The 13,631-nt window shown below is 42.5% G+C and overlaps 2 protein-coding genes across 2 annotated transcripts; both read left to right on the forward strand.

Annotated features, from left to right (window-relative positions):
• The first annotated feature begins 6,217 nt into the window (after positions 1 to 6,217).
• LOC115693153 (uncharacterized) lies at positions 6,218 to 7,107 on the forward strand. Its single transcript, XM_030620127.2, has one exon. The coding sequence runs from the start codon at positions 6,314 to 6,316 to the stop codon at positions 6,740 to 6,742; it is 429 nt and encodes a 142-aa protein (XP_030475987.2). The 5' UTR covers positions 6,218 to 6,313; the 3' UTR covers positions 6,743 to 7,107.
• Positions 7,108 to 10,770: 3,663 nt separating this feature from the next.
• LOC115693156 (GTP-binding nuclear protein Ran1A) lies at positions 10,771 to 13,305 on the forward strand. Its single transcript, XM_030620131.2, has 8 exons — positions 10,771 to 10,872; positions 11,055 to 11,124; positions 11,571 to 11,627; positions 11,730 to 11,847; positions 12,058 to 12,147; positions 12,246 to 12,425; positions 12,513 to 12,590; positions 12,941 to 13,305. The coding sequence occupies exons 1-8, from the start codon at positions 10,870 to 10,872 to the stop codon at positions 13,008 to 13,010; spliced, it is 666 nt and encodes a 221-aa protein (XP_030475991.1). The 5' UTR covers positions 10,771 to 10,869; the 3' UTR covers positions 13,011 to 13,305.
• The last annotated feature ends 326 nt before the right edge of the window (positions 13,306 to 13,631 follow it).

Genomic DNA, 13,631 nt, shown 5'->3' on the forward strand with positions numbered 1-13,631 from the left:
TTCTACTATTCTTGGCAAAACCAAAAAAGCAAATTTTAAACCTATTTCTATTAGTGACCTAACTCAAGAGATCAATAAACAAAAACAAGAAATCCAGGATCTCAAGGCCACTCTGATAATGGTGCAAAAAGACATTTTGGATATTAAAATGAAAAATTTAAAAGGAAAACAAAAAGAAGAAGATTTTGAAGAAAATGTTCCTGAACCTCCTTCTTCTTCTGATACAAACTTCCTTTTGATGCTTTCTGAAATTACCACCAGAAAATGGATTATCAATATTTCTATCAGAATCCAAAATGAAATTGTTTTGGAAACAACAGCCCTTTTTGACACTGGTGCAGACCTTAATTGTATTAAGGAAGGTCTTATACCAACCAAATATTTTGAGAAAACTTCCCAGTCTCTCAAATCTGCATCCGGGGATAGACTTATGATTAATTACAAAATTCCCGAGGCCGAGATCGTGAAAGACCAAATATCTTTCAAAACTCCCTTTCTACTTGTTAAAAATATCAAACAAAATGTTATTTTGGGGTCACCTTTTATCAACTTACTCCAGCCTTTTAAAGTTTCTGAGAAAGGAATTGAAACTGAAACCTTGGGCAAGAAAATTTGCTTCGATTTCATTTCAAAACCCCAAACCAGAAATTTGAATACCCTTCAAGAACATTCCATTTCTGAGATAAATTGCATAATTCAAGATAAAGAAACTCATCTTCAGTTTCTTAAAGAAGACCTTGAATATAAGAAGATTGACAAAAATCTCTTTGAAGCAAACCTTCAGAAAAGGATTTCTATTCTTGAAAATCAAATCAAAAATTCCATATGTTCCAACATTCCTAATGCCTTCTGGTCTCGTAAATGTCACATAGTTGATTTACCTTATGAACCAGGATTTTCAGAAAAAGATATTCCTACTAAAGCTAGACCTTCTCAAATGAATCACGAAGTCCTAAATCTCTGTCAAAAGGAAATACAGGAACTTCTTGAGAAGAAGCTTATTAGGAAAAGCCAATCCCCTTGGAGTTGCTCTGCTTTCTATGTCAACAAAAATGCTGAACTAGAAAGAGGAGTCCCAAGATTAGTAATAAATTATAAACCCTTGAATACAGCTTTAAAATGGATAAGGTATCCAATTCCTAATAAAAAAGATTTGTTAAATAGACTTTGCAATGCAAAGATCTTTTCCAAATTTATATATATATATTTCCTGTTCGGCGTTGGAGAAAGAAAAATAGGCTTTCCTATTTTGCATTGGTATTATATTTCCGTGCAAGAACCGGCGGAAATTGCGACGGAGAAACGAAAAGGGAAGTGGGCGCACTCAATTTCCTTTATTACTGAAGTCGGTCAAGTTTGGTAATAAAAAAAAAAAGAAAGTTGACCACAGGCTTTCAAACTTTCCTTTTCCGTGTTGAGGTTTGCCTAAGGAAGGATTATCCTGATCTTGTTTTTTAGATAAACATATATATTGGCTGTTGTTTTGGAGCAAAGAAGGCCCGCCTTTGTTGATGAATACGTGAAGTTATTCTCGAAGTGCAGCTTGTGCGCGAGTGCTTGGCGGTGGGCAATCTTCGTGGTTTTGTTCGTGGAATTACACGAAGAGTTCAAGTGTTCGTGGCGATTAAATCTTGTGTTAAGATTTATGTACAATTCCTTCGTGAGATTGTAAGATTATTTCGTAAGGAATTGTGAGGCTAAACACTATTTGATTTATTGGGTGTAATTGGGGCTTGGGAAACACTGAGAGTGTTTGAGTGACTCGAGTGTGGTTGTAATTTCCGTTGTATCGCTTGATCTATAGTTAAATTCCTTGTTGCTTTTTCCGTGGAAGTAGGTCACTACGACCGAATCACGTAAATCTGGTGTCCGATTTATTTTCTTATTCTGTCAAATTTATCGTTCGATCGCTTGGTTTTCGCAACACTCAGAGCATGGCATTTTCGATAACAACAGCCAAGAATGGAAGAGTCACGCAGACGAGGATGAGTCTTCAAATAGCCTCTCCTGGGGAATTTGAAAAGAAGAAGAAGAAGAAGAAAGACCAACAACCACCACCACCACCATAATCTCTTAAAATCACAAGATAGTAAATAAGTGAGCGAGCAAATGAATGAATGCATAAATAACGGAGATGTTACCCGAGTCTCTCGTGAACTTTGGAAGTAGTATACGTTTGCGCTCGAACTTTCGATTTGTTACACAATGCTCTCTAAAAAATTCGGTCGTGCCATCTTTAACACCCTGTAAATTTTTTCCTTGGTATGTACAATGCATATCACTTTCGAGGGGTAAAAGTATATTTTCATTTTCTTTTTTGAAGAAATCTCTCCGAGAGAAAAGTACACCAACTAAACTGATAACAACACACAAAAAAAAAAGATGTCAATAACAATTTTTAACAACAATTTGTTAAAATTCGATAAATATAGCCAGTATAATTAGAACAAAAAAATTTTGAAGAAAAAAAATTAATACAGATCAAACGAAAAGGGAAAAAGGCCACAATGACAAAAGGGTCAAATGACAAAAACTGGTTATGCATTATGTATATTTTGCGGGTTAATTAATGTGAAGAATGTTTGATTAATGAAAATATTTGAAATAAATTATAAAAGGAAATGATGTCCCCAATCCGTAAAAGGAAATGATTAACCGAAATCTAAGGCGAGCTTTATAAGCATTTGTCATCGACCGATCAATCTTTTACATTAATTAACCATGTAAACATACATTAGGAGTATCCAACTTTTGTTATATGAGTTTTTTTGGTTGTTTACGCCTTTTGGCTTCCTCCTTAATTGTGTTTCTTTTCCTTAAAATATCTTATTAGTTCAATTAACAATTCCATCAATTTCTAACAAATATTAACGCACAATATTGTTATTCATATTTTCTGATATTAATATTTTAGTTAATTTATTTTTCTCCATTTTTAATTTTTTCTTTCCCAGAAATTAAAGGGGCCTCCAGAAATTTTGCTTGAGAGAAGGATTGGGCTTCGTTTGATGGGCTGGCTCGAAATTGAATGAATTCTATGGCCTCGCTCACGATTGGACTCCACGTTCTAAATGACCATATCGAGTTCCCAAATTGCTAGCTTGATGAATTACAAAAAATCAGAAAAAAAAAAAGAAGTAAACTTTTGTGGAGAAGTTCTAACACGATCTACGGACCACGTGAGCTAATATCATCTCGAACATCCATTATGCGGGTCCCGGTGCGGGGCCCCACATGGTCGACGGTTGAGATGAACTCGGTTTACGTGGTCAACAAACGGTATAATCTCGCCGTGTCGTTCTTATTTTCTTTCTAATTTTCGTCCCACTGTGAAGTCTCCGTCCTTTTGCAAAGTTACAAAACCAAATAGACCATTTTCGTCGACGTGCGTGTCTTCATTCGGGCACGAGAAAGTTCAGGATGAAAAACCCTTTGATAACAACGACGCCGCCCCTCCGACGTAGAAGATATCTTAGCGCAAGCTTGTTGCTTGTGGAACTTGGAATGCTCTGCAGATACGTCCACCATGCCAGTCCGTCCGCAGCCGGTTCGAACACGTAACTCTACGATCAATGCAGCTCGTTTTGAACGTTGGGATTTCGAGTATCCTATTGCACTTGTAAATTATATTCGGAAAAGTTATCAAAAAATGTTCTAAATCTATTACAACTATGCCAAATTCAGTCGTGAACCTTTTGTATTTGTACCGACTTAGTCCATCCGGTCAATTTTGAGTGGAAATTGCTGACGTGGATAATTTTTAATGATATATTTATTTTTTTGAATCTTAAATTAATTTTTTTCTTTTAATCTTTTCTTCCTTCTTTTTTTTTTCCCCTCAGTGGCCGGCGAGGGCCATAAAGCCCTTGCCTGGATCTGGGCGAGGCCCGGGGGCCATGGGCAACGCAGCCTGACCAAATTGCCAGCGAGGCTCCGGTGAGGCTAAGGGCCGCGGGCAAGGGGAAAAAAAAAGAAAAGAAAAGAAAAAAATAATTGACAAAAAAATTCGAAAAAAATAAAATATTATAAAAAATTATCCATGTCAGTGCCAATCGAATAGACTGATTTGGCATAAATGCAAAAGGTTTAGGATTGAATTGGCAAAAAAACAGGTTTCGAACTGAATTCGCACAATTGCAACAAGTTTAAGACTTTCTTGATAATTTTCCCTAAGGCATATGGTATAGAGCGAGTACAGGTAGGTATGACCCGAAATCCCGGAACCTACCGTGTACTCATCGGGTCCGAAATTTCGGAATCCGAAACCAACCCTGCAATATCTTATACTCATCCGGAACCTACCCTACTAGTACGATTCATCAAGGTCCGTAGGTTCCACAAGTTCACCCGCAAACCCCTTAATTTCTACGTGATGCATTGAATGAGGTCGAATCGTCCGATCAAAACTTAATGGACTCCAAAGTCAAATTGATGCGTCGATGAACTCCTTATCCAATACAACAATACTATAGTCTATCGCCAAATCAATTATTAAACTAGTATTATTTTGTTGGGCGGCGCTATTTTCACCCCTTATACGACTAATTCACTCCATTTTTCATTGAAAAGCCCCAAATCAATTTACTTTCCTTATTTTTTTTTTTTTCAGTTACTATTTAGGATCTAGTTACCATAATTAAGCAATTCATTTTGGGGCCACACTTTAAATTGTAATTGAATCATTGAGGATAATTTTGTCTTTTCAATGGAAAATGGAGTGGATTAGTCGTATAGGGGGTGGAAATAGCGCTGCCCTTTTTAGTAGAGAAAACTAATGCTCCTTTTATAATTGAAGTGTGGAGGATAACGGGGTTGGCATCATAGATAGAAAATAGAGAACGATGAGATGTATAGAAGAAGAAGACGACGAAGAAGAACAGAGCGGAGAACAGAGATGTCAAAGGCGTGAAAATAAAGAAAAAAGAAGGAAAGTGAAACCCGCAAGAAATAAGAGAAGAAAAAAAGTTGATCGAATAATATAAAAAAAGGATCACTTTTGGAGAGCTGTATCAGAAGCGATAAATGCCACGAAGGATACTGTTGTCAAAATACAAAAAAAAAAAAACGAGTGTCTAAGCTAAAAGAGGAGTGGAAAAAGTGCAGTCCTATTTTGTTTTGCCAAAGATTTACAGACACAAGAAAAGTGGTGCCCTCGTTGCTTATGGTCATACATACATCCATATATATATAATGCATGCATTATATTATATATTATCATAATAAGATCTTCATATTGCGTGTCAATGAGTTCGAGATAAGGTAATTGTTGGCGCTGATTATTCAAGTCCACGTCAGATTGCATAGATCACCAAAAAGTTAGTCCAAACTTAATGATCAAGTCGTAGGGAAACAATTCATCGAAAATGACTTCTCTTTTGCCCATTAACATTCCTCATTAAAAAAAATACAAATTAAATGGTAATGATGATTGATCAGTATGGACTTTGATAGAAACTTTATGGTCGATGCTACCTCATACTTCCATTTACCAGAATATTAATTAATCATTTAAACACTTGATGTATCATATACCGTGCCCCATCTTTCTTCTCACACGAGTTTTTACATTTAAAAAAGTTTTCTTTAGGCTATCCCTCCAAAATTTAAAATACCGTTCAAATTTCCTAAAGTTACGAACAAAGAAAGTACGTGCGAATCTACGTATTCGTATTTTGCATTTAAATAGCTCCAAACGCCTCGGTAAAAATCAATCCGGACAGGTCGTAATTTACCGGGGCAGGCCGTAGTTTCCTCTCGCACTAATAATTGTTTCGCGTATGCATTGCTAGTAATTTCTCGGACGCATCAGCATTTTCCTAAAATATATATATATATAAAAAAAAGCTTTGATGAAGACAAAAGTAGTCACACGCTCCAAAGTGGAACCAGAACTAGAACTAGCGACTCTATCCCAAGTATCAATCCTAGTTTCCATCGAAGGACATGATCCAAATATCCTAAAAAAGGGATTAAAATATATTTAAAAAAAAAAAAGAGAGGAGAGAGGAGAACAATCGCATGGACCGAAGGGTGACCGGATGCCAACCGGACTCCCCGGTAAAAAAGCGCACGGGAAAAAGCAACCCTCCCGCCCCCACCACCCGTCCCCCTCCTGACCGACACGTGTCCGTGTCCTTATCCGTCTCCCTCCCTGAAATACCTCTCTCTTTCGCTCCTCTGGCAAAACCACCACCTTCGTCTTCCTCCTGTTTCCTCCCTCCCACTCTCTCTCTGTCTCTCTCTCTAAAACCTTGACAAGAATCCCGTCTCTCTCTCTCTCTCTAACTCACGCAGCCCTCGAAAGAACCCAGAAATGGCCACCAACCTCCTCACCTTCGCGCCCTCCGGCATCCGGGCCTCCGCCTCCTCCGCCGCCGGCGCCGGCCACAAGAGACCCGACCCGAACCGCCGGAGCTTCTCCGCCGTCCCCGCCGCCCCTTCCTCCTCCTCCACCACCTCCTCCTCCGCCGGCTGGTGGACCCCGCTCTTCGGGTGGCCCTCCGAGCCCGACTACATCGACTCCGGCAGCGGCAAGGCCGACCGCCGGGAGGAGAAGGTCGACCCGGAGCTCGACCCGAGCACGGCGCGGCCGTCCCGGTTCGCCCCGGGCGGCTTCACGGCCGAGAAGGCGAAGCAGCTGCGGATGATGACCCAGGGCGCCGGGTCGTTCCACGACGCCATGTACCACTCCGCCATCGCCTCCCGGCTGGCCTCCGACTTCGGGGGCCGACCCGATCTATGAGGATCTGGTCCGGATCCGGGTCCGAGTCGCCGGAGCTTTAGAAGCTCCCCCGCTTCTCGCGGTTGCCGGATCTTTACCCTCTTCCCGTTTCTTGCTCCTCTTTGCTCTTTTCTTAGCTTTTGATTTCTCTCCGATATATGCTGCGTCCGATAATATAGGCGGCGCATCTGGTGTATGATTTAGTGGTGTGATTAGAAGAAGGGGGTCCTGATGTTGAACTTGAAGAAGAAGAAGAAGCATGTATGTAATTATCGTCGGTGCGTAAATAACGTTGCTTTCGGAATGATCTCTGCTAATTGCATATTAGCTGATAATCTTGCTGGGTATTGATCGATGGATCTTGTTAAGCATTTTTAGTTTGTAAAGCACTGATCTTGATCTGGTAGATCTGCATAATTAACGTTCTTTAATGAAGCGGTGGCGCTCCTAATCGAAACCCATCATCGATCGATGGGTTTTTCCTCCTTGTCCTCGACCAGAAGGATCAAAAGTCAATTTTTGATGATACGGACTGGTTGGTAGTGTGTTTCCTTCCGGCAAAGTTCAAATTGCTTGCATATAATTTGGACGGTCGTGATCGGATGTTGTTGGGGGGATGTGGGGTCCCGTGATGGATAACGTACGGATGGGATCTTGTGTAACGTGCATGCGAAGTTGCTAGACTGGCAGCATGTTTGCCTGTTGCTCATCTGGGGCATCAGGCATGGGTGGGATCATTGAGTCGGATTCTGGGATTTTTTCAAAGAGGCAGGAAGAATCCTGGGAAAGAATATGCTTGCGTTCTGTTCACTCGTGTGCCCAAATTGCTGGTTTTGCGTACCACATTGTCGAGTTGTTTTTGAGGTGCATGTATTGCCAAGATCTGTGTGCCATGACACGAGAAACCATGTCTGTGTTCCGTCGAGAACCACCGAGTTCTAGGACTGAGAAATAGGAGGAAAGGACCCAAGAGCACGTAAATGCGACTATTGGTCGTGACGCGTGGGATCTCTTAGATGCAATTTGCTGCGCGACATGATCTGTCGAGGTCAGGTCTCGAGGAAGTGGTTTCTGTTTTTCCGAGCGATTGTTTTCTGACCGGACCGAATAGGCGGACTTGGCGCGTGCTATGCCGCTAATGTTGACGCTTCGTCGATGCGGAATATCCCGAGTGCCGCTAATGTTGACGCTTCGTCGACGCGGAATAGCCCGAGTATGAGCACGCGGTCAAATCTGAAATGCTCTCTGGCTCTGTCTGATAGACTCTTCAGGAACATTAGAATTTTGATTCAAAACAAGGCAGATACATCGAAGGAGGGAGGTGAGGTTGAGGGATGTTTTGGAAGCGAGTGGGAAAGTTGAAAGAGGGGAGTGGTCCAGGCCAGATCTTGAATCGTATGCAATTCACATGCACCGTCAAATTGTTGAACCAGTCGTTCTCTGGCTTCTGTCATCTAGCTTGTTGTTTACTTCTTTCAAGCTCATTTCTCGCTTGCCTTTCAAATGTTTCGACTGCAAGAAAATAGCTTCAAGCACTTTCTTTCTTCTTGCCCAGAATGTGTTCCTTTCTTCTTTTATTCATGAGAAGAAGAAAAAATCTTCTGGAGTAAATGAGTATGGAGCAGCAGAATGCTCCAAAGTCTGCCAGTAGTTGCAATCAAGTTGCTGATGAATGAACTCCTGACCTGAATTAATGAACCCTGACCGATATGTTTCTTGATGAAATTGAGGATATGCTATCACTGGGAGTTTCCACTATATGCAGCTCGTGCCGAACTAACTCGAATGAGAGCCGGACCTTCAAGGTTGGATGTCCGACGAGTGGCTAGTAAGCCAATGAGAATTCATCGGGTGCTTTCGCCAATGTTTATTGAAAGTCCGAAGGCAGACTTCAGCAGCTAGTAACTGCAGAACTAGAAATGAAAGCAACCTTCTTTGAGCGAAGAGACATTTGCTCTGGGGTGTTTGCTGCGCAACTCCCAATTTCATCCTTTCCTTGTTCATTAGAATGCGATTCTAAAGAAAGTTCAAGTTAAAATCACAAGCAATTTGCTTCTCTTGTATGATCTGTTGGCTCTTTTCTGTCGTATGGTAATGGTGATTTAACCTGGAAGCAATGTTGCGGGGCAAATTTACTTTGAGGGAAGTGCTCTGGTTTGATCATCCGGCATTCGTGCATCATTCCGCCAACAGATTGTCGTCTCAAAACTGAATCAACCAAAATCCTCCTTTGAGTTCATCTGCAATCTGAGCTTTTTCACATGACCAAGTCTCACTCCATGCTCGCAAATCAAAGAGCGACTCCACAAGCTTCTGAGCAGCGTACACTCTACTCATATAACAAGCATACCGGAAACTGGTTCCCGGGCAGTTACGATCTCAACATCTACCGATCAGTAGATCCTCGACGACATCTCTTGAAGAGAATTTTGCCGTGAACTGCCTTTTGTTTCATTTCTTCATTTAGGTTCGCCATCAACTCAATTATGATTTTCTGACACTTCAGTAGGGAAGATTTGTACCTTATACACTTCTTCCCCGAGAACCTTAAACTTCACAAGGTTCATAGAGTATCAAGGTTTGGTTGCCGAGACTTTGCCGTGGAAGTGTTACAATTAGCTTAAAAGCAGCCAAGAGAAGTTGGTCGCATCGCAGCCCTTTCACATGTTATAAGGTTGAAGGTTAATGGCTTGCTGTATAAACTGGACATGGTTACTTGATTAATGGAGCGCGTCCCCATCTCGTCCGACCAATCTTCTCTGTTTGTACATGCGATGGTAAAGAACGCGCGACTCTCTCGTCGTTCAGCAGCGAAAATGAACCAAAGCCGACACCACCGGTCTATCTGCTGCTCTTTCTGGCACACAGAGCACACTATCGAACGCGTTGTGTTACCTCATTGATCGAGTATGTTCGATATAGTCGCTCGTCGACTAGGTCCGAGGCCCAGCCTTCTTTCCACAGACACCATGCCTGGAGAAAGGTAATGTCATAATGCTGTTATTTTGGGAAGGTGCCGAAGGCAAGAATACATCACGCTGCACATTCTGCTTTCCACTTATGATCTCTAGCATCATTACTCCGAATATGAGAGTGTTTGATTTCGCAGAGAAAAGACCGTCCATTGCATGCTCAGGAAACCTATGGCTGCTGCTGTCGTCGCTCCAAAATACTGTAACATCACGGCACGTGCAAAACGGAACATTATATGCTTCGGCGCGTCATACGTACTATGTACCGACAATCATGTTCGTGTTTGCATAGGATTCATCGTCTTTGATGATAAGGATTTGAGTCATTATCCAACAGCAGGAGTACTGGTTTTAAGGTCTCCTTGAATGATTCTCAACCCTGTGAGTATTCGTGGAGGCTCCAATGGTGATGATTTCAGTATGAAATGATGAGCTGCGACTTAGGAGTTATTAGGACACTGTATGTCACTTCGTGAAGACCGATACGAAATGAAAGTCTTACGACTCAAATGCAGAGTCCATTACAAGATTTAGAAACCCGCTTTCACTCTCCTCTTTCTTAAGAAGTTATTGAATGCGAGATTTACGCAGCGTGGGCAGCAATAGATGGTCTAACATGGTGCCGAGCAAGACGAGTTCATAGCGCCCGAGCGACGACGGCGGCGATCGGTCGATCCCGCCACGTCAGCACCGCCACGCGGCGGCGTATCCCCGTAAGAATAGAATGAAATACCTTCCTCCAGCAGGGCATTGTTCCTTCCACGCTGAGCTGGCTTGGGCCCGGGAACAATATTCGGGCCGGACCCGACTTTGATTGATACGGCCAAGTGGATCAGCGTGCGAATATGCAGCAAAGTCAAAATTTCTCCCACGAATCACACGCCGTTCAGCGTTTCGAAACCTACCCCAGCCGCAAAAAAAAAAAGTAAGCAGATCGCACGGTCGGCCTGATCCGAATCCCCCCAGCCGGGGGAAGAAACCGGATCGGACGGCCCAGATTGTTGCGTCAAGCTAAAGCCACTTTGAACAAAACACACGCTCCTCCTCCCTCCCCCTTATAAACCCTAGCTGGCCTCACCGTCTCCTTCCCTCTCTCGTTCTTGCCCTCGCCCTCGCCTTCGCTCCGCTGCTCGCTGCGCATCCTTCGAAATCTCGCCACCGCCGACTGGACCGATCATGGTGAGCGCCCGTTCCTGTGTTCCTTGCGTTCCTCGAGATTTCGCCGTTCCGGCCGGCGATAGCCGCCGATAATCGCCGTTCGCGAGCTATCGGAGACGGGGATGGTCGATGCCGTTCCGATTTGGGAGCTCCGATGCTGGGTTTTCTCTTTCCTGATTCTTTCTTTGTGTTATTTTTGGTAGGCTTTGCCGAATCAGCAGACCGTCGATTACCCGAGCTTCAAGCTCGTCATCGTCGGCGACGGAGGCACTGGTGAGTTTTCCATGGATTTGTCTCGAATGGCTCGATCGCCGCTTGTGTTTTGTCTTTCTTGGTTCCCTTGAGCACTTGTCCATGTGATCTGTGTGTGGGGGATGGGATCGGTTGCATGTGGGGATTGGCTTGAGTTTCGATGGCTGCAACGGGTGACGCTTGGTGGTGATTTCCTACTTTTTCAATGTTGATGTTTATCATCTGGGGTTATGGGGAAGTGTTTCCGCCTTAACGTAAGCCTTGAGCGAGTATTTACGGCGTAAATTTATATTATGCCTTTGAAATCTTGGTTGCTGGAATGGAGGGGGAAATCGGTTTTTATGGGTTAGAATTCCTCCTCGAGAATTTTGGGCATTGATGTTCTTGATTTTTTGGCGTGTGTTGTTTGAACTTCAGTACTATCCGAGCTGTTACTGCCGGAGCTGAACTATTTATCCATTTCGCAGGCAAAACGACTTTCGTGAAGAGGCATCTCACCGGGGAGTTTGAGAAGAAATATGAGCGTACGTGTCTTGACTTTCCCTCAATGTTTTTGCCCCCCCCACTTGATTGTGTCACCCCTGGTTGTGTGGGAATTGATTGGGATTTTGATTGGGCTTGAACAGCGACCATCGGGGTTGAGGTTCATCCATTGGATTTCTTCACGAACTGCGGCAAAATTCGATTTTACTGCTGGGATACTGCCGGGCAGGAAAAGTTTGGTGGTCTAAGAGATGGATACTAGTAAGTAAAGGGGAAACTATACATTTCTTTGTTAGAATTTGTTTTCTTCTGATTTTGTGAGTACAGATGGTTTCATGTCCCAAACTTTTTGGTGTATGCCTTCGTTAATATGTTGTTTCATATTCTTTTTTGTCACGTTTGTTCTGGATCTATAAGTTTCAAGTGGCATGCATTATTGCTCACGGTGGGTTTGGCTGTTTTCTTCTGCAGCATTCATGGTCAATGCGCCATCATCATGTTTGACGTTACTGCCAGGTTGACCTATAAGAACGTCCCTACATGGCATCGCGATCTCTGCAGGTTTTACTTCGATGCCTTTTCTTACCTCCTTAACTCCTGTTCGTAGCTTTACCTGTGTATAGGAGTGGCTTTAACGTTTTATGGCCTTTTAATATTAGGGTCTGTGAGAACATACCCATTGTTCTGTGTGGAAACAAGGTTGATGTGAAGAACAGGCAGGTTAAGGCAAAGCAGGTTACATTCCACCGGAAGAAGAACCTCCAATACTATGAGATATCTGCCAAAAGCAACTACAATTTTGAGAAGCCTTTCCTCTATCTCGCCAGAAAACTTGCTGGGTAATTCAATTTACTGTTGTACTCCTCGGATCATCTTTTGTCTATGTCGTGGATGATGTAACATGTTGGTTCTTTTTGGAACTTTAGGGACCCTAACCTTCACTTTGTGGAGTCTCCTGCTCTTGCTCCTCCGGAAGTACACATTGACTTGGCTGCCCAGCAACAGTACGAAACTCATCTCTCTCTTTTCGCCATTCCCCATTCGTTGGAATTTTATTAGATAATTTGGGAAATTATCTTGCCTGCTTGCCATGGCATAGTGCTTATTAGATTGTAGATTTAACTTAAAAATTTCATTTGCTGACTTTCTTATGCTATATCTGTTATTTGTATTTTAACATATTGGCACACGTATTGAAACTTTGAATGCAGCCAGAAATGTTTATTCGGTGGATTGCCTTTAAAACATGGCCTATTCATTAGACATCTCACTTTATTCGTCTGTTTGGGGCATTACTTCCCAACTTCCTGTTTGTTAATTATTTGTGTTTGATAGCCGGCGAATTTGCTTGCAGGCATGAGGCGGAACTTGCTCAAGCTGCTAGTCAGCCTCTTCCCGACGATGATGATGACGCATTCGAATGAAGGCTCTGCCGTTATAAGGCGGCCTCTTGAAGCTCATGTTGTGAACCCCTTTTTGTGCATTGTCATTTATTGAAAAATGATGGTTTGGTGACATGCAGAATGATGTGATTGATCGAGTACCCGAGGATTTGTAATAGCTTATTAGTAGTTCCTTTTCCTTTGCTGCACTTGGTGTGCGATGTTCTTGTTCAAAAGGATTTCTATTTTACGTGCTTGAGCTTCAATGCGACCGTTCCGGAGTCACTTTGAATTGAAGTACATGATGCTGCATCCCATCTGGGTGTTCTGTGTTCAATCACCAGTGTGTTGAAGTGATCTTTATCTGCCCCTTTTGATCATGTGCATGCCATGGTATAGCCACCAAGGAAATGTGAAATACGGTTGGTTTTGCGTAGCTTGATCTTATACCTTGAAAATGCCTGCTAAATATAATTCATGAGGAAAATTTCGAAGTCCTGAGGGAGTCGTCATTGGACAGTTGGACTCGTTGGATTTTGGTAGTCTTGTTGGGCTTAAATAATCAAGTGAAAGTGCTTCTTATGGTGATTTGGAAAGAAAGGGTAATACGACCATAGGTCAGCAGGTTTATTTAAACCACGGGCGCCAAACTTTTTGCACGGA

This window comes from Syzygium oleosum, unplaced genomic scaffold (assembly GCF_021117445.2).
Source record: "Syzygium oleosum isolate NSW1041296 unplaced genomic scaffold, Sole_v2.1 Sole_v2.42, whole genome shotgun sequence".
Classification (NCBI taxonomy): domain Eukaryota; kingdom Viridiplantae; phylum Streptophyta; class Magnoliopsida; order Myrtales; family Myrtaceae; genus Syzygium; species Syzygium oleosum.